Source organism: Glycine soja, chromosome 14, assembly GCF_004193775.1.
Source record: "Glycine soja cultivar W05 chromosome 14, ASM419377v2, whole genome shotgun sequence".
Taxonomy (NCBI): domain Eukaryota; kingdom Viridiplantae; phylum Streptophyta; class Magnoliopsida; order Fabales; family Fabaceae; genus Glycine; species Glycine soja.
Genome location: NC_041015.1, coordinates 48,475,967 through 48,499,900, shown reverse-complemented (window position 1 = coordinate 48,499,900; position 23,934 = coordinate 48,475,967). Strand labels below are relative to the sequence as shown.

Below are 23,934 nucleotides of genomic sequence, written 5' to 3'. Positions count from 1 at the left end.
ATTCATATTCCTTCCTCTTTCCTTTCAGTATTATTTTTATTTGAAAGAGAAAAGGATGAGTACGCCTGCATTAGTTGAGATTAATTATTATCCTTCTCGACATGGAAACGCGGCAATTATACAATGAATAGCAAAAAGTTTCAGATTTGGATAAGATCTCACAAAATTGTTGGACAGCATATCAATAGTAGATGATCTGTGTTGCATGCATGTGATATTCTGATAAGCGTATAAAAGATGATGATCTGTAAATAACCACTACCCATATGCATATTCCTGGCAAGTTCTTGATTGGCTTCACTTATTTTGCTATATAATTTATGCTATATCATAGATTCCACGACTAATTGTCTGACAAGATAAAGAAAAATTATTAAAAAAACAGAATAGGTGTTCCCTAGCTTTATTCATTTTTGTGACAGAATGTATGTGTCGATTTCAGAAAGAGGGATATATTATATTTTATCATATTATATTTATTTGTTATAATGTTAGCATTGGATCATGTGTTACACCCCTAAATCCTAAAACTTATAAATTATTAATTTTTTTTAGAATAAATGTTACTTCTATTCATTTCTATGACAGATGCCGTGTGGATTTCAGAAAGGACATTGTATTATATTTTTATTATTTTATCATATTGTATTTGCTATTTGAGCTAGATATCAACCTTTAGTTTACTCTTGTTAGCAATGCTAGTATTGGTTGTCCTAATTATAATTTAATTTACAAGTTGGAATATAAAAAAATTAAAAACAAATCGACATTAGAAAGAACTTAGAAAACTGATTAGAGGTTTGAAGTTTGACTTTTGAGTATGCAATCGTATGAAATACAAAGGAGAGTTTGTTACGTGTTTTATGTAAAAAAGAAAATTAATTAATTAACTCCTCCAACTATCCTCAACTTATCAACTAAGTCCTTTCATAAATACTTCACTGTTTTTGCTAACGAATAACCGGCCACTTATTTAACCTGATCCTTTGGAATATGTACAAAAATTATACTATATTTAACGGGAGATCAAAATTGTACATACATTTACTACTACTAAATAAAAAAAATATTATTGTAAATCCATAATTACTTAATTAAGCCTAATAATAAATAATAATTTATAAATATATATAGTTATATTTAAAATAATTTATGATAGTTTATTTTATATAATAATTATAAATAGATATATATTTGCAGACAAATTATTATTATTATTATTATTATTATTATTATATGACTTACATATATTAATTATATTAATAAATATTTTAAAGACAAAATGAATAAAATATAAGAAACTAAAATGCAACTTTAAGTAGTATCTTAAAATGCTAAAAATTACATAAAAAGTTTATTCATATAATATTATTAATATAATCAAACAAATATTTTATCTAGTAAAAATATTAAGAATATACTAAAATGTTGGTCAAACATATCTTTAATAATTTTTCCCTTTTTCTTTTTTACCAAAAATATCACCCAACTTACAGGTTGAGATCGTACCTAGCCTTTTAATGTAAGCAAAACTTCTAATAAGTCTAACACTTCGTGTTTTTGTTTTTTGAGGGCAAAACTTAGTGTTTTGTTGATTAATGAGTATGTGCTTACTAATAATGAAAACAAAAAAAATAAATGAAAATTATAGTACGTAAAAACGCTCACGAATATTGAGTTGCGCCCGCTGCATGATTTTTGTCAAGAAATCTTCAAGTGATTATTAAAAAAAAGACTTCCTCTATTTCATCATAATTATTATATAAGAAAAAAATTATCCTAAAATAATTATCATTTTAATTTTTAAATATAATATTAATTATCCTTTTCTACTTATATCTTTATAATATTAATGATGGATGATAAATTTATAAATAAATTAATAATAATAATATAAGATTAATTTTATAAAATTATTATTTTTCTTCATCTATTTATTATTTTTTATTTGTTTATTTAAAACAACCAAAGATGAAAATTATTTCGTGAGGAAGGAAGAATTGTTAAGGGATACTTTGTAATTGTAATTGAAAGATCACAATGAAAAATGGTGAAAATTTGTTAGAACCCTTTCTTGTCTTGGAAAGAGACAGCGCTCATGCACTCTTCATTATTCCATTTCTTTACGTCAATGATTAGTAATTTTACATGGTTTTTAGTAGAGTTTAATGACTTTTGTAAATAAAAAAAAAAGGAATTTAATGACAATATATATAAAACACTTTTACATTTTCATTAATTAATAAAAAAATACTACTGATGAGACTTTTAAAATAGTTTTTTTATAAAGTTAATAAATTTATATTATACATAATATAATTTGTAATTAATGTGTATAATTCTTTTTACACTATGAGTGTGTATATAGTCCATTTTCCCAGAACTTTTTTTAGTAGACTTTTATTGAACTCTTTTTTTTTTTCCAGTAGAAAGTTAATAAAGATTTGATGATCACCTCAATTTTTTTATAAATTCTTGACTATTTTAATTTAAGCTTTCTATTTAATTTGATCTAACATTAATTATTTAATGTTGTTATTTCTCACAATAACATATTCTTTTAACTTGGACGTGTCGTCTCCTAAAATTGTTGAATGATTATATGACTACTTAAAAAATAGCATAACTAATAAAGAGAATATTATCATCTATGTGATCATCTCCAATTTAAACATATTTTTTTTTAAAGAATACCTATATTTTAAAGGAAAAAAGTAACATATTTCTTAATAATTCATATATAATTATATGTTCTTCATTTCTTTCAGTCAATGCTCCTCTCCCTTCTTTTTCTAGTTTAACAAAAATACTCCCTTTGAAGTATATAAAAGCTGATTATTTCATTATGTGCAATTGTGTTGACATTGAGGTCACTAATCAAAGCCACGTCAGGAAAGCATTAAACCCATAGTGTCTCGGTCAAAATGTTTAATTTTAATATATTGTGAAAGCCTGAAAGCTAATCATTCGAGAGACTGAGGTTCGGTTTGTTATTTATTAAATTATATATTTTTAAATTCAATTTAGTTGTGTATAAATAGATGTCCAATCCACTTCTAATTTTTTTATTAGATTAAGTATAATATTACAAGTTAACCCTCTCTAGGGCTTAAGTCATTAACGCTTAGTTTGAAACATGAAAAACTGTAAAGAAAAAAATAGCTAAAGAAGAAAACATAAATTTTCACTAACTTTTTTTTTTTAAATACTGCCAACGTATTTCTTTTTGTTTAATATATAAGTACAAAAGAAAGGACATATTTACACGCAATCCATGCCAAATCTGTTTTTCTTTACACTGAGGAGAAAAAGAATAGAAGAGAGGGGAAAAAATGTTGTTTGCCCCCCACCCACCCTCGCTCTTCTTTTTACCATTATTTTGTGCATCTTATTATTGTCTTAAAGTATATATAATAAATTTCTGCATTTTACTATATATAATTTAACTAATCTATACTTTAAAATTTTATTTTAACAATAAATTTATACTAAAATTCAGTATAAAATCATTAACTAATAATTTTTACTAGTTAAAAATCATTCAATTTTCAGTTAGAGGCTTAAATGTCTTCACAAAAAAAAATATATGTTCTTTCTTTGTCTATTCTTTCTTTCATACCAAATAATGTGGGGAATTTAATTATTTTCTTATCAACTTCTTTCTATTTATACGTTTTTTTATTCCTCCTAAAACCAAGCAAATGATAAATTGAAGTATATAAATAACTTTTTGTTCATACTTTAGAAAGTTCTCATTCATTTTATTTAAGTGTAAATAATCTACAAGTACATGTTTATTTACCTTGTGCTAGATTATTAAGTAAAATTAGATAAATAATCAATACTTCCTCTGTTCCAAATTGACTGATATTTTAAAATTGAAAAAAATCATATTAATTGATGTTTTCAGTTTTGAATGAGACATTAAAATATTTATTCTAATTTTGCTCTCCAATAAATATTATTGTTTTGAAAGACTTAATAATACTTTTATTGAAATTAAGAAAGAAAATAATTTTTTTTAGTAAAATTGTCTCCTTATAAATGTTACTAACTAGTTTGGTGTTATTTATAAGAAATAAATTGTATTTTTCTTTGGTCCTAATTATAAGAAACAATAACTATTTTCCAAACTTACTTGGGGTTAAATTCATTTTCTATTATTAATTTATTGTTAACTTTATTTACAAGACACTCATTCATTTATGATTATTGGCATTAAATGTGACCATCATATGCAATATTTAAACTAAAGATTTTTGTGGAATAATATTTGAATTTATGGTAGTATTAATTAAAAATAACTAATTTAACCACCTTGATTGGTTTTGACTATTTGTCTTATGTTTCTTGTATATAAGACTAAAGATAATATTGTCTTAAAATACTTATTTTTGTTAATTTGTGTGAAAAAATCTTAAATATTATTTAATTTGGAATAAAGGGAGTAATAGTACACTCACAATAATTTTTCTACAATAAAAGCTATGTTCTTGGACAAAAACTTTAGAGTGTGTTTGGATTAGGGAATTTTAAATTATGAGAAATTTTAAATTCTAACAATTTCAAATACTTCAATTGAAATTTTTTTATTTTTAAAATTTTGTGTTTGGATAAAAAAAAATTAAAATTGTGAGGGTAAAAAAAAAATAAATGCAAAGAGAAGAGAAAATATGATTGGTGTGTTTCCAAAGAAAAGAATATTGATGCGACATGGAAAGTGGCAAGGGAACGGGGACACGACTGCGTACATCATCATATTCGACCACAACATTCAGGCAACGACGCAAGGCATGCCCTAGGCCCTCCGCGCTGGTGAGCATCTCCATCGTGTGATAGGCAGCAACGACTCCTCCTCTAACTGACGGGTGTAGTTCTATGGGTCATCCTACTCCCGCATTCAATCGACGCTCCGTGAGCTCAGACATTGTTTCTTGAAGTAGATGATCATCGATGTGAGGGAAGAGTCGCGAATTCGAGAACGAGATTTCAGAAATTTTCAAGTGGAAGAGAGGATGGAGAGGATGAAGGTTATAAAGAAAATACACAAATGTTTTAAAAGGTTATTCTATCAAGAAGAGAATTTCATTTTCTCACCTTTTAGAAGGAAATTAAAATTTCACATTTTTAGTTGTTTAAAATTCTGTTTTAAAATTTCAAAAATTTAAATTCTTCATAAAAAACATTCAAACAATGAATTTTATATTAAAGAAATTTAAATTCTCTAATAAATTATTTTTCTCGATTAAAATTTTTTATCCAAACGCACTTTTAGTGATTTGTTGAGAATGTGAATGCGAATACAAATCTCCTAAAATTGTAAACATAACTTTAGAAAGTAAATTTTTACATCTCATCATTTATCTTTAATTAGAAGTTAGCTATGCAATGATCAAACTAAATTATTAGATTATTAAAATTTTGATATCATATTATCAACAAATTTTCGTAAAAGCTCAAACAATTACCTAAAAAAACAATTAATTAACACTCAATACTTATACAATCACAAGAACTTTTAGTAGTGAGATTGTTTAGTGGTCAAATAAAGAATATAAGATATGATAAACTATCATATTATAATTTTTGGAAATATAAAGTTGATTTAATGATAAAGAAAGAAAAAAAATAGAAAAATTATATATATGAATCCTCTATTAATAAAAAAAATTAACAATTAATAACTAATATTTGGCGATAACAAAAATCATATTATATTTTTAATTTATTATTTAGTGACCTAATAAGATATCATATGCTTATCCTATTTATTTATCATATCTATTCATTTCTTTAGTTATCCAAAGGAAGGAGAGATGAGTTAGCTAGAAACAATTAGGATAATATAAGTTTTTTTTTCTTCTATAACCTTCCCCTCACACTACATAACTTCTTTAATTATACTGTTTCACCACCAACTACCACAATTGTTTTGACTTAATATCATCATACCATTATTGACATTTGACACCATTAAATCAGTTCGATTATTCATTAATTATTTAAACTTAGATTCGTTAAATGTTTGATCAAATTTATCTGTTTAATTAAACAAATAAATTCAAACTTAAAATTAAGTTTAATTATTTAAAGGAGATAAGCCTAAATTTAACAAAGCTCTCTCTTTCTTGATTTTAATAGTATTAAAAATAAAAAATAGACATATTTTCTGAATAAAACATAATTTCATATTTTTATGTTTTTTCTTTTTAAAGGTTTTTTTAATCAATTTTACTTTAAGTTAGTTCTCTAATTTAAAATTCTATTTTCTTATATGTCAACTTTTGGTACGTGTCATTATCTTAGGCAATAAAATATTGTTGGTACATGAAACCACTATAATCTGTTAGTGGTATTAACAGGAATAACCTTAAAATATTATATTGATATAATTATTTACAGATTTTTTAAACAAAAATTTAACTGATGCTAATATATAATTTGAAAATTAAATTATGTTAGAGGATTTCTTTTGCTTACTTTACTAGTACCTATATAGTGGAATTTTTTCTATTAATACAAACTAAATTTGAGTTTTTACAAACCTAATTTATTTAACAGTTTTTTTATATTAAAGATAGTTAATGTACAGTTTTTATAATCTAAATTAAATAAATAAGTTAGAGGATCTGATTTTACAAAAATATTTAAAAAAATTTAATTATCAACCACAAAAACAGAAATTGGCACAGTTATAAATTAAACCAAAAGTTTTATAATATTTTTACATCATTCATAACGTGTGTTTCCAATAAAAACAAATTAATATGTTTTACACTTGAAATTATTTATCCATGTCTTGTGTACACATTTCAATATGAAATATACAGTCGAGATTAATTTAAATCCACATCTTAATTAACTTCAACATTTTATAATCATTTCTATCACAATCAGTTTTACTTAATTTTAAAACAAATTGACACCAAATATAGAACCCAGTAGAGTAATTAGAAGAAGAGACTTTTAATTTTAAACAAAGTTTAATTTTCATGTATGATCAATATATGTTTTTTATATTATTAATTAATGAAACAATATTTTAAAATAAACTCTTTTAAATAATTTTATTTCAAAATATCATTTAATAAAATGACTTCGAATTATAACTATTTATTTTCATTATTTAAACTCGCAAATTACAAAATCCATAAGATATTTGTTGGAGACGAAGCATGTTCCAAAACGGCAGCAATCTGTACTTGTGAGAAGGTAAAACAAACAAAAACTATTAACTATATTACATACAAAAATAAAATAAAAAACAAAAACAATCGATCACAACAACGAATCACGGTTGCACCACGTGGCGCACCATGAGAGGAGGGGATTATAGGTCCGGTACCAGCCAGTGGACGGTAACAGTACACTGAATCAAGGGAAAACGACGGCGTTTCATGGAGCTACTTGGTGGAGTCTTATCATTCATATATTATTATTTATATTTATTCATGCTATTATGCATATAAATACGTGTCTTTGGGAAGAGTCGTGTATACCAAATTGCTTAAGGTCTTCAACTTCACCCATTCATACGTGGTGTTGTTACTGCTGCTCTTTTCTCTTTTCTTTTCTCTTTAGTTCTCTCTTCCCCTTTCTTTTTCTTTTTCTTCTTCTGAGCTTGTTTAAGCTTTTCTTCCATTAACATATTATCACAATGTGTGGTATTCTTGCTGTTCTTGGTTGTTCTGATGACTCTCGAGCCAAAAGGGTCCGCGTGCTTGAGCTCTCTCGCAGGCAATGAATTTATTCTTCTATGTGTTTAGAATTCGTAGTTGAGTCTAATTTCGATGCACCATAATATAAAAGTTTTTACTTGTCAAATTGATGGATGATTTTTAAGATTATTATCATAAAAATTAATAAATTTATCATATAATATTATCTAATACTAAAATTAGAATTTATAATTACATACATACTTTTCACACTACTTAATATTAGACAAACTTTAATGATTCTAATCTTAGAACATGAGTTTAAAATTAACTCAATCTTAAAAGTTAATCTTAAAAGTTAACTTAAAGGGATGAGAGTTTTTTAGTTCACGTGTAACTTGAGTTTTTTTTAATACATTTCCTCACGTCTAATATTTCTTAGACTTGGTGTGTGACCTTTTGAATGAATCTTAAATATGATCTGATACCGTCTTAAAATATAAATTTAAGTCTAATTCAACTCAAAAATTAATTTAAGGAATAAAAATTTTCCCTTATATATTCTAAATCAATTTTATACTTATGTTTTTTCCAATAATACTTTTATTATATAACTATTTACTTTTTGTTGAGTTAATAATTTCTTTACACATTCAATGTTAAAAACAATGCTATCTTTCGGTTAGTCTACAAACCAACCTCGTTTTAATATCATATAGTTTGGTTTTCATTAATTTGGGTGCTTTGGATTACAAGTTCATGCTGAAGAATTGATGGTACCAGCACCAGCAAATCCTTTGTTGGAAGTGATTGATTTAGATAACAAGGCACCAGTCTATTTGACAGGGTTTTGTGATAGAGTCAGTGTATGATTTGTGACATTTCAATTTGAAGAGATAATCAGTTATATTTATTTATTTTTTATAAAAATTAGTAAAATAGTTTTTTTTTTATAAAAAAGAATAAGTATTTTGACAACATATAGAATAAATATGGGACCTAGGTGACGAAATTCATGACCTCGTTTCAACTTTCAACTGGTTCCTGGTCCGTCAAAAACTTTAAAGGAATGGATGAATCATGGTGGAGTTTGAAATTAAAATTGCTTTTTATGCTGGGACTCTTATGTCCATCAGTGAGATTTAGGATACATGACGTTGATAAGGTTAAGTGCGCAACTATGAAATAAAATATACTCTGAAGTCACTGATTGTTTATGAATAAGATAAAGTAGTGAGATGATCGATCGTGAGCTCCTGGTTGAAATTCAATTATTGGTAGTAATATTTAGTGAGAACCTTCCAAAAGTGGATGACGATTGAAAATCAAATAATTAAAAGGGATTACTTGGTCGTAGAATTATTCGATTTTATTTAATGAAAATGATTTTTCTTATTTTGTTTTTAACGCTTACACATATATGACAACAAAACATCTATTCAAAATTGTATGATTTGTGAATAAAATTTAAATTAAGTTTCAAGTTTAATAAGCATGTATTATTAGTATAAATTTTTAACATAGCATCTAATTTTAAATTATTGTTGATATAATTTTTAAGTAATTATTATAAAATATAACAAACATGCTATACATGTCAATTTATGATTGAACCTCAGTTTTAAACAACAAAAAATATGTTATATATTAATGATACAAAATAATTTTACATTATTATTTAATTGTTTGATTATTTTAATATTTTTATTAATTTTTATAATAACTATTAGTACTTCAAAATTATGATATCAGGTTTATTGACAATATGATTTTTTTTATGTTGAATGCATGTACTTTTTCTGTTTTTTTTAGTGTTGAATTTTTGAAAAAAAAATTATATTTATCTATCATTTGTAAAGTTTAAGATCACATTAATAATACTTTTATTTGTTTTATAATATTTAATTATTTTAAATATATATTTATTGTGGAGTGAAAAAAAATAAAAAAAGAAAATTTTATGAATATTTTATTATAATCAATAAAATTTATTGTCTTTTTAGATTTTTATATAACAACCTTGAAGCACACCTTAAAAGGAAGGGAGAGAGTATTATTTATTCTTAAGTTTGTTAAATTCTGCTTATTAACTTCTCAAATCAAACAATGATACATAAATATTTTCTGATATTAAATGGTTAGGGTTAATGGCATGTTACATAATTTGCATATTATTGAAATTTGTTTGTGGTTGTTGACGTCACAGATTGAAGCACCGTGGCCCTGACTGGAGTGGGCTCCATCAACATGGTGACTGCTTTTTGGCACATCAACGGTTAGCCATAGTTGATCCTGCTTCTGGGGATCAACCTCTCTTTAACGAGGACAAATCCGTCATTGTTACGGTAGACCATTGCCTAAACAACAATAATAGTTCTACACGATAGTTTTTTTTTCTCTTTCATTCATATGTTATTATGATGATATTGGCAATTTTAATGAGACAAACTCGAATCTTCTATACCATCATGATGTGTTGTTGTGAGGGTTGATGCAAAGTGTTTTGTTGTTATTTATTTATTTCAGTTATTAAATTTTGTATCTTATTGTTCTAATTTAATGGATGTAAATCATGATTGATGATAAATCGTCATATAACTTTAAAACAGGTAAATGGAGAGATTTACAACCATGAAGAGCTCAGGAAACAGCTGCCTAATCACAACTTCCGAACTGGAAGTGATTGTGATGTTATTGCACACCTGGTTAGTAATATTTAAGATTTATGTATAATAACTTCTCAATTGAGATGAATTAACTTTAACTAAGTTATTTGTATAAAGTATTTTCGACTTTAATGATCACAATGAAGATAGTTCATGTCATGGGTGCGTGCATCATGTATTAAGCAATACGACTATTTTTTTTTTTTAATGAAAATGACAGGCAAATGAATGATCAGCGTTAAAATATAAAAGTCACGTAATTTTCTTAAGTAATACATTTAAATAATTTTCAATCTTGATTATACTAATATATAATTATGATGTCAAAATTTAGTACTAACCATACAGTCATGCATGAATCATTAAGATTGTTTTACTTAAACATATTTGATTATCCATTAGTCAAAAGAAGTTTTTGAAGATCATTTCTTTCATGACTGTCATTTTTTCTTAGTCTAAGCTAAAAATTGAAGCAATCAAGATTGAATATGTAGTTCTTATCAACTCATTGTTATTGATATTTGATGTTAATGTTTTCAATAGTACGAGGAACATGGAGAAGACTTTGTGGACATGCTGGATGGTATCTTCTCATTTGTTCTACTGGACACCCGTGACAACAGTTTTATAGTGGCTCGGGATGCTATTGGGGTCACTTCCTTGTACATTGGATGGGGGTTAGATGGTAATAGTTCATAATATATTCAACTTTTGAATTGAATTCATGGGTTTTTAGTTTGTACTTGAATTTTGGATTGAATTGAATGGACAAAGTGTGACAAGTTTGGTACCCTCTCTGTATTCTGCAGGCTCTGTTTGGATTTCATCAGAAATGAAAGGCCTGAATGATGATTGTGAACACTTTGAGTGTTTTCCACCTGGTCACTTGTACTCTAGCAAAGAAAGAGGGTTCCGCAGATGGTACAATCCTCCTTGGTTCTCTGAGGCTATTCCATCTGCCCCTTATGATCCTCTTGTTTTAAGACACGCCTTTGAGCAGGTTTGATTCACAAAAGTCTAAGGTCATGTTTGAATAAACTTCTCTATAAACAAAAAAATAGGAAAGGAAAATTAGAAAGTAAAATTTAATAAATTTCTACTATAAAATTATTATTAGCTTATATATAAGTTAAAGTCAATTTTTGAAAAAATTAAATAAAAGAACACAAATTAGTTTATGCACAAGTTAATTTCAACTAATGGAAAATGTTTATTTTGTTTTATATTTTTATTTTCTTCTCCTATAAGTGTTTATGGAGAAATTTATGCAAACAAGGCCTAAGGACAATCGGAATTGGAACTTCATGTAACTCTTAAAGTTCCTTTTTTTTGAAACAATTTTTGCATGAACAAAATAATCTATAGATACAATGAATCAAATGCTCAAGATAAATGTTAAATAACTTCAACAAACTTCATTAAATAGTGTGTATTATTATTGAGGTCTTAGTAACCAATGTTCTTAGGGTATTAGTTAAGAAACTAAAATGATAAAGTATTTATAATGAAGATTATAGACAATGTAAAAAAAAAAGTAATGGATAATGTAATTTTATGCATTCTAATAATAATAATTTTTTTTAATTTCTTAACTAATATCCTTAGGTTAACATTTGCCTTATTATTTTAACGCATCTTGAGTATTTGTTTGGTTGGGTCCATAGGCACTATGGTCATGCAAGAATTACTGTTTGAAAGCTTTTTCATGAATAAAGCAAACAAAAATGAATGTGATTACAGGCAGTCATAAAAAGGTTGATGACTGATGTGCCTTTTGGTGTTCTACTCTCTGGAGGTTTGGACTCTTCTTTGGTTGCATCCATCACTTCTCGTTACTTGGCCAACACAAAGGCTGCTGAGCAGTGGGGATCAAAGTTACATTCATTCTGTGTAGGCCTTGAGGTGTGCAATCTAATCAAAACTACAAATGACATTGCAAATTTAATAGTTGTTTTCATGAAATCCTTTAATATTGTATTAATCTTTTGCCATCTCATATTGAGTAGGGCTCACCAGATTTGAAGGCTGCAAAAGAGGTTGCTGACTATCTAGGCACTGTCCACCATGAGTTTACCTTCACTGTTCAGGTAACTAAATACATGAAAAAGTACTTTTCAGCTCACAATTTGGGGTCCTTCAATTTATTAATAAATAATTGATATATGGTGTGTGCAGGATGGAATAGATGCCATTGAAGATGTTATCTACCATATTGAAACATATGATGTGACTACAATTAGAGCAAGCACACCTATGTTTCTCATGTCTCGGAAGATTAAATCACTTGGTGTCAAATGGGTTATCTCAGGAGAAGGATCTGATGAGATCTTTGGAGGGTATTTGTACTTCCACAAGGCACCCAACAAGGAGGAGTTCCACAGAGAAACATGCCGCAAGGTCATAGATTTATATTGTTCATTGACATAAACAATACCTAGTGGGATAAAGCTTTGTTGTTGTTTTTGTTGTTGTATTGACATAAACAATATAAGGGGTTGAAGTTCAAGGGTTAATAGTTATATTTTTTATATGCAGATCAAAGCACTTCACCAATATGATTGCTTGCGAGCCAATAAATCAACATTTGCTTGGGGTCTAGAAGCCCGTGTACCATTTTTGGACAAGGCGTTTATCAATGCTGCAATGAGTATTGACCCTGAGTGGAAGATGGTAAGAGTAAAGAATATGATTTGGCTGGTTCATGACTTTAAAATTTTTAAGACACTTATTTAGCTGGTTTACTAATTTAATGTTCAGATAAAAAGAGATGAAGGACGAATTGAGAAGTGGATTCTGAGGAGAGCCTTTGATGATGAAGAGCATCCTTATCTGCCAAAGGTACTATGCAATTTGCTGCAATGTCTATAGATCTTTGCCAAATTAGTTGGCCAATAAAACTAACATCTAAACATTTATTTTGATGCAGCACATTTTATACAGGCAGAAAGAACAATTCAGTGATGGAGTTGGCTATAGTTGGATTGATGGCCTTAAGGCCCATGCTGCAAAACATGTATTGAATATAACCTTTTTTTACTACAATTCAATGATGGGGTTTGCTATTGTCATGAAATTTCTTTTGCTTATAGTTGGTTCTTGTCAATTTTTCCATAGGTGACTGAAAAAATGATGCTTAATGCTGGTAACATTTACCCCCACAACACCCCAAAAACCAAGGAAGCATATTACTACAGAATGATCTTTGAGAGGTTCTTCCCTCAGGTAAGTTAATCAACCAACTCTTAATTTAGTTTCTTAAAATTTGGATTTAGGCCTAACTGAATCCCAGAAGCTAACAGGTGAGGATTGCTCCAACATATATACACTATTTTGAACATATCACTATCCAATGTAGAATCTGTAACATAATTAAATAAGGGCTGATTCAAATGTGTGTTTGTTGATTTTGTTCTGCAGAACTCAGCTAGGCTCACTGTTCCTGGAGGAGCAAGTGTTGCATGTAGCACAGCCAAAGCTGTTGAGTGGGATGCTGCTTGGTCTAACAACCTTGATCCCTCTGGTAGAGCAGCACTTGGAGTGCACATTTCAGCCTATGAAAATCAGAACAACAAGGGTGTAGAAATTGAGAAGATAATACCTATGGATGCTGCTCCCCTTGGTGTTGCCATCCAGGGCTAATACAAAGATGTGACAAAGAATAATTTGGGCGACAATGAAGATAACTAAGCTAAATGTGAATGAAAAATTTGCCTGCAGTGTAATTTCATCTGGGCAAAGCTTTTATAGTTTATAGTTATAAGGCTTTCTAAAAAGTGTTGCGTATTGTATTATCTTGAATGCTGTGATTTGAAGTCTTAATAAAAGTGTTTCCTTTATCAGTTCATAATGAATGCAAAGTCCATTATTTTAGGCTGTATTTTATTTCACTTTTAATTAGCTGAAGCATATTCGTCGTGTTAAGTAAAAATGACTTTGAAGTCTCAAGATACTGGATACTGAAAAGAAAACGATTCACAGTAACACAAAAAGTATGAACTCAAATTATTTGATATGCATGAGATTTTAGAAACTACTCCGTGAAATACTGGAGTATAATAAAAAATGCATATAAATTGAAAACGGACCTACACGTGAAGTAACATCACTACCTGAGAAATGAGAATTGTTAGTCAAGGCATAACATTGGAATTGGAAGAAAAAAATAGTGTTAAGTAGAATGGGTCTTGACACAGACACTAGCCAAGCCCAACTATAGCTGGACATTATGATCACAATTAAGAGCCCAAATAAATAGCAGCCTAGTTCTATGCCAGGCAGTTGCTTCCTGCATTCCAAAAATTGTTTTATGCACCAATTTAGAATTTGTTTTTTTTTTTTACCTTTCGGATTGGCCAATCCAGAAAGTTATTTTTAAAGTGCATGAAGCAATTGCCTTTTATATATCCTTGTACTCGGTGCAAAAAGTTTCTTTTTTTTTTGGTGGACTAAGAAAAGTTTTATTTACTTGGTCCACTTAAGACAACCATTACCTATATACTGATCCTGCTACGTACCAGAAAGAAAAATCAACTCAGATTCCGCTACATTGCTATTGAAATGTGCCCATGAAATAGATGCCGTTTGATTTTTTGAGTGGTTATTTTATGTTTTTATTTTTATTTTTAAATTTCTAAGATCTATAAAATATGTACCGGTGGAAATTTGTCGAAACTACGTAATCTTGAATTATGTAATAATTCTCAAAGGGAGAAAATACCATATTGTCTAAAATCATATATATGTTTATGACTGATTTTTATGTGATAAGTTATTAACTATTTTTTATAAATTGAAAAATGGAGTTACGAATTATGTGTGAAAATTAACCGGATCACAAAATTCTATATCGATCTTGTAATATTTTTTCCTCCCAAGAAGGATATGCATGATGAAACAAAAATAAATGTCAAATTATGTTGCATTACAACTTGTTTGGTTTCGCTTCTTCCTGTAACTTCATCCACCAGAAGCAACAGCCAACATGTTATAACTTTCTGGGTGAGACATATTTTGAATATGGCAATATCAATGCATTAGCTTTAATAGCTTGTATCCGAAATTCCTCGTTTCATTTAGGGAATCTTACTTGAGGCAAGGTAAATCTATTTTAAAAGGTGAGGACACACTATCAATTTTAGCAACAATCTATGACATGATTCATATTTATCTACAAATAAATTAAGAACAAGTAAAATTTTTACAAATTATGCATGTCATAAGCAGCCAAATGTTTACTACGTGAACCCTTTTACCCTATTTCTGTCCATTGTCCAACATAAGCTGTCATTCATCCTGTAGAACGCCCTTTTGTTACATACTGAAAAGTGAAACCTTTCAAATTCAATTGATACCTTTGATAGAATTTATACTATAATAGTGTAATTCACACTTTACATTAATAGAGCAACAAAGAAACTTTTTCATTTCCTTAGCATACATAACTTCACAGTTGCAACGAGTTGCAATAATTATGCAACCCTCAATTAATGCACCACCTACTAAAGATAATTTGGTGGCAGAAACAAAACAAAAAAAATAAAATAAAAATACAGTGAGTGAACAGTGTTAATTAGCTAGTAAATACATAATTTAGTAGAACAAAGCAGTGTAGAATAGTTCATTCCAAGTATCAGGCAATCCAGGAAGACACCAATGGCTGCAATCAGCTCGATTAGGGTTAGCTCTCTTCTGAGGACTCAATTCACCACTGTAAATTGAAGGGTGACCATCCTTCCTCAATGCTGATAACATTGTGATGTCCAAAAGATATGCAGGGTTTTTCATTTCTCTTATGACCATATCAACAACCCTCATCTGCTCAGGGTATGCTCCAGGGTATGTTGTGCCACTGATTGGGGCAGTTTCACCATAGCAGTTCTTTGTTGTCATCACAGTTGTCTGACCCACATTCCATTCATTTGGGCTGCATATTAGTGCCATCTAGTTAATTTGTGCTCAACTTTGTAATAAAAGCATTTAGACAAGCTTAAACAAAATAATTAAGAGCAAATTACAATATCGCCCCCTGTATATTTTCTTTGAAATTCACTCGATATCCTTATCTTTTGTTTCCATGCACTAACCTCCCTTAATTGTTTAAAATATGTTATACTGACATAAGTGCATCCTTTATTACCAAAGAAACACACAAGGGGTTGGTGTAATGTTAAAAAGGCAGAAGTATCATGTAAATTTCAAAAAAAGCAACATGTGATAAAGTGTAATCTGCTCAATAAATAATGAACTTCAAAACACAAATCACTGTTTTATTACCTTTTACTAATCAATGCTTATTAATGTCAAAGACTAAAAGGGTTAATGCTAATGCTACTCAAGTTAGTTGGAAAGTGTTGTGGAAGTGAAGCCAGCCACAGAACTAAGAAGCTGTTTTTTTTAGGTTCATACTAAAAATTATTAGAGACTCATCCATTCACTGTTGCTGACTCTGGACATCTCCATGTGCTATGTCACAGCCTTGCCCCATCGGATTATGTAGCACATTTATTTTGGCCCATTTCTGATTTAAATGTATGTTGTTTGCAATTGTTGGCTTCGGATATATCTACTCAGGGGATAGAGTAGTTTTTTTCTTATGGGAAAGTGCAAGAGATAATTTTTAGAGGTACCAAAAGACACCTCATGATCATTCGTGACATGCACTAGCTAGATAAAAGAGAAATACCCCAATGGGGGAAAAAAGTATATAAGAGTTTGTTGTACTATTTTCACGTGTATGGATATTATTAATGTGATGGTGTATCATGTGTATTTTATTTCACCGACACTTTTTTTACCATGACATGCATCACGGTGATCTTGCTGCACTAGGAAAAAACCACCTCTTAAGATCTGACTGGGTTGTTGGGGGAAAGGCAATAAAAGAGCCTATATTGCAAACTCATGTGATCATAAATGACTTTGAGGCCACAAAAGAAGTACCTTTGCATAATTTTGATAGCCTTGTTTTGATAATTGAAATAACGAAACTAATAAGACTGCTATTAAGTTTGCTGTCATAATACTGTTCATATATTGATTTTGATTTTCTGTTGGGCTGAAAACATTTTCATGTTAATACATAAAAAAAGTTTTAGCTTAACTAGAAATTTCTTTAGCGTGATTTTGTTTTTGAAGAATATCTAACTGAACACTTTTAGATCCCATTAGCTAAAATGCTGTTGTTTATACAGAAAGTTCTTTATATATCTTATATAGTTTTTTTTATCGCAGACATAATTTTTTATTTCACTTGTCTTATTCCTCTTTCTTTCTTTCTTTTGCTTTTTGCCTTTTTGTTCGGATACCACGGCTGATATAATTCCTTTTAAGCTTTAATTTGTAATTGAAATTCCGATTTATTTATATAATGGTACACCCAGTCATGATGCAATGATGGGAGTCTTATGCCTAAAACAACTTTGTAGGTGTTAATAACAAAAAGAGACTAATATCCAAATATGTGATAGAGGAATTTAAAGTTGTGAAGGGCAAAGTGCAGAATGATATAATTACTTGTGCGCAAATCAAGGGATTAAGAAAATGAAAATGATATGAATTACTATATAGTCAATTGTTATAAATTGTAAATCGTTAATTTTTTTTTATCAAAAATAGATTTTAGATCCATATTCTGAAAACGTGCAAGGTAGATTTCAACATGTGACAGAGACAGTACCAGTGAGTCCATAAATTTCAACCTCGAGATAGAAGACTCAACTTGCAAGAACCTTTTCGACCGAAAAACTACTTGCAATAATCTATGTGCAAGTTGTCAAGGCCTTGCCAAAAGAAGGGTCCCATTCTCACCCGTTAATGCAAATATTCATTCATTGGATAAAATGCAAATGAAGTTTGACTAGGGGAGAAATATTGGTATTTTGCTTCATGTGTCTGGTTTAATTATCAATCTTCATTTGTTTACTTTTATTAGTTATTTTGCTTCATTTTGGTTAATTTTAAGTTAAATAGAACCAAAATGTCTTTGACTCTGTTTCTTATTAGTAAACAATTTTTTTGGTGTTAATAGTTCCTATCCCAATTAAAATAATATCCAATGAAGCTCAAAAATCAAATAGTTTCTACACAATAATGCAAGAGAGAGAAGAAAACAGTTCAAGATAGTGGAGAGTCAAAGATGGAGAGTCCCTACTTGTAGTGTGTGGGAGAAATGGCCTGAAAGAACACCCTGATTTTGCTTTTATCAATATTATTGTCCACCCAATTAGCCCATGTTTTCATACCCCTTTCCAAAGCTGCTAACCGATCCATATCTGGGTAGTATTTGCCTCCCAATTCTATATAATCCCACCTGAAAGATTGCATTACTAACATTTCTGTTAACCATTAATTGAATAGCTTAATTTTTTTGTATGTGTAAAAAACTTTACATGGTCAATTAATCAATTAATCAGAAATTATTATTAATATGATTTTAAGATAATTAATGTAAAAATCAATAAATTTGTTTTCGTATGTAATGATTTGTGATTGAATAACTTTTATACTCACAAAGCATGGAAAGTACTTTAAAAAACAAAATAAATAAAACAATGACAGACCCAAAATTTCAGTTTTGAATTCTTTTTATTAGTATTTTCTTGAATAAACATACAGAAAGGGCCTACCCTTGAAGAGATCCTTGATGACTCCACCAATGCCCTGTGTTGAAAGACAGCACATCAGCACCCCTCCATGCGTCACCATTCTCATCTACCTTTTCTAGCCTCAGAATTCTCTTCCCTTGGATCACATCCACATCCACCAAATAAGGAGCTCTGTAAAATGAAATGCTCACACCATAGTCCTGCACACATACCATATGAAACCCAGTTTAGACCTCTTCTCTAAAATGCTTTTTTACTCTGCATGGTCTATGTATTATTCTAACTTCTGAGGGCAAAGCATGAAGATGATGTGGCTGCAGTTTGCATCAACTTGACAAATTAAATACCTCACAACACTTTGGGTCCCCTCACACAGATTTTTAAATAGACAGCTACATCTCATGTTCCAATTGAGACTATCTCACAATCACCTTTTCAACAGATTCTTGTCCTATTACAAAATATATGACCCTACCCACCATGGTTTTTAATGAAACTTAACAAAGTGGAAAAAAACAAACAATTTAGTGAATTTAGTGCTGGAAAAATATGTTGTTCTTACCTCTTATTGACCTACGAAAATCTGAATCTTACCCAGAAAAGAATTAGGTAAGTGGCATTATACTCCAGGGTCATGTTTGGATAAATTTCTCAATAAATACTTTTAGAAAAAAAAATAAGAAGGTAAAATAAATTAATCTTTTTTCGGAAGTTAAAATTAACTCAGGGATAAATAAGTTGAATGAGAGAGTTTCAATTGAAGTTCATAAGTTGTTTTTTAACTCAGCTTAATTCATTTTATCTCCTTATTTCTTCTTCAGTAAGTCTTTGTATCCAAATAGGACCTAAATCTTACTGGAAATGGAAATGTCAAGTATTGTCATGATTACTTATTTACTGCTCAGAAAAAATTGATTGGACTCACCAAGAATCTGAAGACTGAAAGAGGATCTCCCCTGACCATATGTGTTTGTGCCTGAGGTGCTGCAGCTGATAGCATACAAATCAAAGACTGCCATTGGTTCCTTCCCAACGAGTCACCGACAAACATCACGGTTTTGCCTTTCATATTCAGCAGAAACTCAACCCCATTGAACCTACCATGACATATTAATAAATGCCACAAAACCATTCGGATTATGCTTAGCATACATACATACACACTAACATTACAACAACAATAAAGACTAATCTCTCATAATGAGATTGGTTACATGGATCACACGATACCATTCGACTTAGTTAAAAACCAAAACTTCAGAAACACCGACACCGACACTAATACTAACACATTATTTTAGGACACATTTTCTTAATGTGGTGTCGTGTCTAATGTTGTTGTTTGTACCTTGGGAGTTCACAATCGACGGGCTTCCAACGGTATTTGAGGTAATCAGAATCGGGTCGACCGTACATTTGGCAATTGAATTCTGGGTCTATGATAGGGCAGCTAGAAGATTGGTAAAGAGGGTATCCTTCAGTTTCATCACGGACCCAAGCACCCTCAAACAATGAACAAATGCTTTGGTTGGTTTTTTGGACCATTGGTCTCTGATTGTTCACATGGTTGTGCTTATGTTTCATGCTTAACAGCACAGCAGAAGAAGCTACTTGGCATTGAAGAGAAACTACTAGGACAAGAAGAGACAAAAATAAGGCCAAAAGACCACAAGAGTTTTGAGAACAACGAAGGGCCATTGCAGAATCTAATAAACTAAGAGAGAACTGAAGAAAGGTGAAAGCAGAAAGGCACAAACAGAGAAACAAAAGTAGTAGTAACTGTATTGAAATGTAGATATAATAAGAGTGGGGAAGTGGGGCTATGAGGTTTAATTTGTCAAAAAATCTAAAGAAAATTTGGAAATGGGGTTTTGTTGTGTGCATGTGAAGGTGGATGAACGTGGTCATGAATCATGATGATGCAACCTTTTAACGCGGTTCAGTAAAATTTATTAAGTGGAATATTGTGCTCATCAAAAGGTTGTTTTTACCCTCGGGTTCATATTAGTGAAGTCACATGAAGGGGACTAAAAATAGTATTTATTAAATTGCTATATATAGTAGCTTTGAATGCTTGTTAAATTTTTATGTATGTTCCGGAAATACCATCAAAACTTTTTATATTTATACCAATTTTACAGTACTTTTCTTTATAGGGGAGAAACAAGAATTTGCGTTTTAGTTTATATAAAAATACTATCAATATCTTTTTTTTTCAGTCGCCTAATCATAGATTATTATGCATAAAAGTATTGTTGCCTTTTGTGATAAGTATCATAAAAATTAAAATTATGTTGGATAACACATTTAAGCTACATTTTATATCATTTTACTAGCTGAAAAATTTATTTGATTATTTAGTAAATAAGTTTTTTTAATAGATTTAAACATTTTTTTAAATGCTATTTGAAATAATGTTTTTTAAAATATCTAGCTTCTAACTTTTTATATTTTCTTCCATTTTCATCCTCAATATATTTATTTGATTTCCTTTTTATCCTTTTTAAACAAATATCATTATTTTACACTTTTTAATTAGTTTAATAGTTAATTTTATCAAACATTTATAATTTAATAGACTAATTTTTCAACTTCAACCTACCAGTTAACTTTTCAGCTAGTTTTATGGAATATGGCTTAAGTCATGTTTTATCATCAAATGAGTGAATTAATTGGTGCTTAGATATCTAAGTTAAGTTAATTCAATCCTATTTATTTATAATAATACATATAAAAATGCTTTTAATAGGAATGTTTACACATGACATTCTTAAGAGCTCTAAGTAGTAAATTTATTTAATTTTTTTAAAGAGAATTCATTTTAAATTATATAATAATTGTAATTTAATTATAATAATTGATTGCAATATTTTTTTAAAAAAAATTATAATTATAATAATAAAAATCTATAATAATGCATATGAAAATATTTTTAAATAGAAATGTTTACATGACATTCTCAAAAATTCTAATCAATAAATTCATTTAATTTTTTTTTGAAAGAAAATTCATTTTAAATTATGTAATAATTGTAATGTAATTATAATAATTGATTGAAATCTGATTTTTTAAAAATTATAATTATAATAATGAAAATGATTAACAATGTTTATGATAATTATACATATTATATTTTTTACTGCATAGGTATTATTATTATTATTATTATTAAACTAATTGTTATTAACTGATGCAAGTAATAAAAAAACTAATTATCAGTGATGAATATGAAATTGCTAAAAATATTTTATACACAATTTTGAATAGGTTAAATGTAATTTTGGTTCCGTTATTTTGCTCAATGTGTAATTTTGGTCTTTTATTTTAAAATAGAGACATTTGGTACTTCTATTTTAGAAAATTCATAATTTTGATTTCCATATTTGTTAGCTCATTGGCAAGTGTACCAAATCGTTACAAGTAGTAAAGTTCTCGGAAGTCCGAGTGTCGAATCCACATGGACTTTGTTTGTACTTAGATTAATGCAAACCCAATTTAAAAGCAAGAGATAAGAATTTAAAATGAAAGATAAAGAAAGATAGAAGATAAAGTAAAGAAAAGATAAGATATTTATAGATAAACTTAAAAGAGAAAAGATAAGATAAGATACTTAAAGATAAAATTAGAAGATAAAAGAAAAGATAAAAGATTGAAGGATCAAAACAAAAGATAAAATATTTAAATTGCGATATGATAAAGATAACTACTTCTACGAAATTCAAATAGAGGAGAAATAAAATCTATATAATAAAATTGCTAAAACCTAACAAGTCTAATCAGCCTAGATATATGGATTTAGGATTTGTCTGTTATCAATACCAGTGAACTAATTCTGCCCCACATCTATCCATCTACTTGCCCCTGATGCCTCATGATGACAAGCCTACCTTAATTACCTATCTTCCAAATGCCCTTTGCGAAGACTCAATAACTAAGATGCATTAGGATTACATTCTAGATGTTTGCTAAGGCATGGGCATTGGGGCATTAAGTCATGCTAACCCAATAATTTCTTTCTTTTATTGTTCTATTAAGCGTTACCCTCTCCCGAGTGGCCTAACCCTTAAAACCGATTCACGCATTCATTCCTTATCCCTAATTAGGCTTTACCCTCTCCCGAGTGGCAAAGACTAACAGAAAACAAAGTCCGAGATGCAGAATAAGCAAGAAAGAAAAGCAGATAAAAGAAACTGGAAGGAAAAACCCTCTAAAAGATAACCCGATAATTTCCTCCTTTTAGTGTTCTCTTAAGCGTTACCCTCTCCCGAGTGGCCTAACCCTTAAAACAGATTCAAGTATTCATTCCTTACCCCTAATTAGGTTTTACCCTCTCCCGAGTGGACTAAACCCTAACAGAAAGCAAGTTCAGAGATACAAGATGTAAAAAGAAAGAACGGTAAATAAAGAACCTGGCCATAGCTAGGGGGATTAGCCACTCATGGTCATGAGGGCTTTACAATGAGAGGAGGGGTGAAAGAAAGAAAAGAAGTAAATGAAACCCCTAGGAGAGGGGGTTCTGTGGTCGTGTCCTCTGTCCCTTGGACTGACTCTCTATTTATAGTTGTTGAAGTGGGCTTTGGGCCTTCGTAGGCGCGCTTAGCGCGTGTACTTCCTGGCCCGCTTAGCTCGTGACGCGCGCAGAGCGCGCGTATTGGGTTGGGCCTTCTTCAAATTTTCTTCTTTTCTTCAATTTTTCTACCCTTTTTGCTTGTTACACCTCCAATTTTTATATCTACACCCAAAAATTCAATTTAATTAATTTTCTAACTTTTAATCACAAATAACTGCTAAATAATTAATTTCTGACCAATATTTGACTAATTTTCTACTATCAAAATACAATTATTTAGCAATTATCAATATTTATAAAAATGTGTAATTTTTGGTTTAATCTTTAATTTTATCTATGTTTTATTTCTTTTATTTCTTACATTATAATTAATTAAATGATTTTTTATGATACTTTAAATGAATATATTAGGTTTAAGGCTTTGTATCAAAATAAAA

The 23,934-nt window shown here is 29.2% G+C and overlaps 2 protein-coding genes across 2 annotated transcripts; one reads left to right on the top strand and one right to left on the bottom strand.

The window, feature by feature from the left end:
- Nucleotides 1-7,467: 7,467 nt before the first annotated feature.
- On the top strand, nucleotides 7,468-14,197 carry LOC114384892 (asparagine synthetase [glutamine-hydrolyzing] 1). The gene is made up of 13 exons (XM_028344718.1): nucleotides 7,468-7,737; nucleotides 9,865-10,003; nucleotides 10,268-10,363; nucleotides 10,868-11,009; nucleotides 11,134-11,324; nucleotides 12,065-12,226; nucleotides 12,331-12,411; nucleotides 12,500-12,721; nucleotides 12,860-12,994; nucleotides 13,082-13,162; nucleotides 13,251-13,337; nucleotides 13,439-13,546; nucleotides 13,742-14,197. Exons 1-13 carry the CDS (start codon nucleotides 7,658-7,660, stop codon nucleotides 13,961-13,963), a joined length of 1,746 nt encoding a protein of 581 aa, XP_028200519.1. The 5' UTR covers nucleotides 7,468-7,657; the 3' UTR covers nucleotides 13,964-14,197.
- A 1,522-nt stretch (nucleotides 14,198-15,719) lies between these two features.
- LOC114384250 (protein PMR5-like) lies at nucleotides 15,720-20,728 on the bottom strand. The gene is made up of 5 exons (XM_028343906.1): nucleotides 20,276-20,728; nucleotides 19,853-20,024; nucleotides 18,949-19,127; nucleotides 18,474-18,632; nucleotides 15,720-16,247 (listed from the first exon to the last, which is right to left on the bottom strand). Exons 1-5 carry the CDS (start codon nucleotides 20,623-20,625, stop codon nucleotides 15,914-15,916), a joined length of 1,194 nt encoding a protein of 397 aa, XP_028199707.1. The 5' UTR covers nucleotides 20,626-20,728; the 3' UTR covers nucleotides 15,720-15,913.
- Between the last annotated feature and the right edge of the window lie 3,206 nt (nucleotides 20,729-23,934).

Excerpts from the sequence above, each read along its gene's own strand:
- LOC114384892 (XM_028344718.1), top strand. The coding sequence starts at position 7,658 with ATGTGTGGTATTCTTGCTGTTCTTGGTTGTTCTGATGACTCTCGAGCC. Across the intron at positions 10,364-10,867 it reads GTGATGTTATTGCACACCTG|TACGAGGAACATGGAGAAGA; the intron begins GTTAGTAATATT and ends TGTTTTCAATAG. Across the intron at positions 12,227-12,330 it reads CATTCTGTGTAGGCCTTGAG|GGCTCACCAGATTTGAAGGC; the intron begins GTGTGCAATCTA and ends CATATTGAGTAG.
- LOC114384250 (XM_028343906.1), bottom strand. The coding sequence starts at position 20,625 with ATGGCCCTTCGTTGTTCTCAAAACTCTTGTGGTCTTTTGGCCTTATTT. Across the intron at positions 18,633-18,948 it reads CATCAAGGATCTCTTCAAGG|GTGGGATTATATAGAATTGG; the intron begins GTAGGCCCTTTC and ends GCAATCTTTCAG. Across the intron at positions 16,248-18,473 it reads ATTTCTCCCACACACTACAA|CCCAAATGAATGGAATGTGG; the intron begins GTAGGGACTCTC and ends ACTAATATGCAG.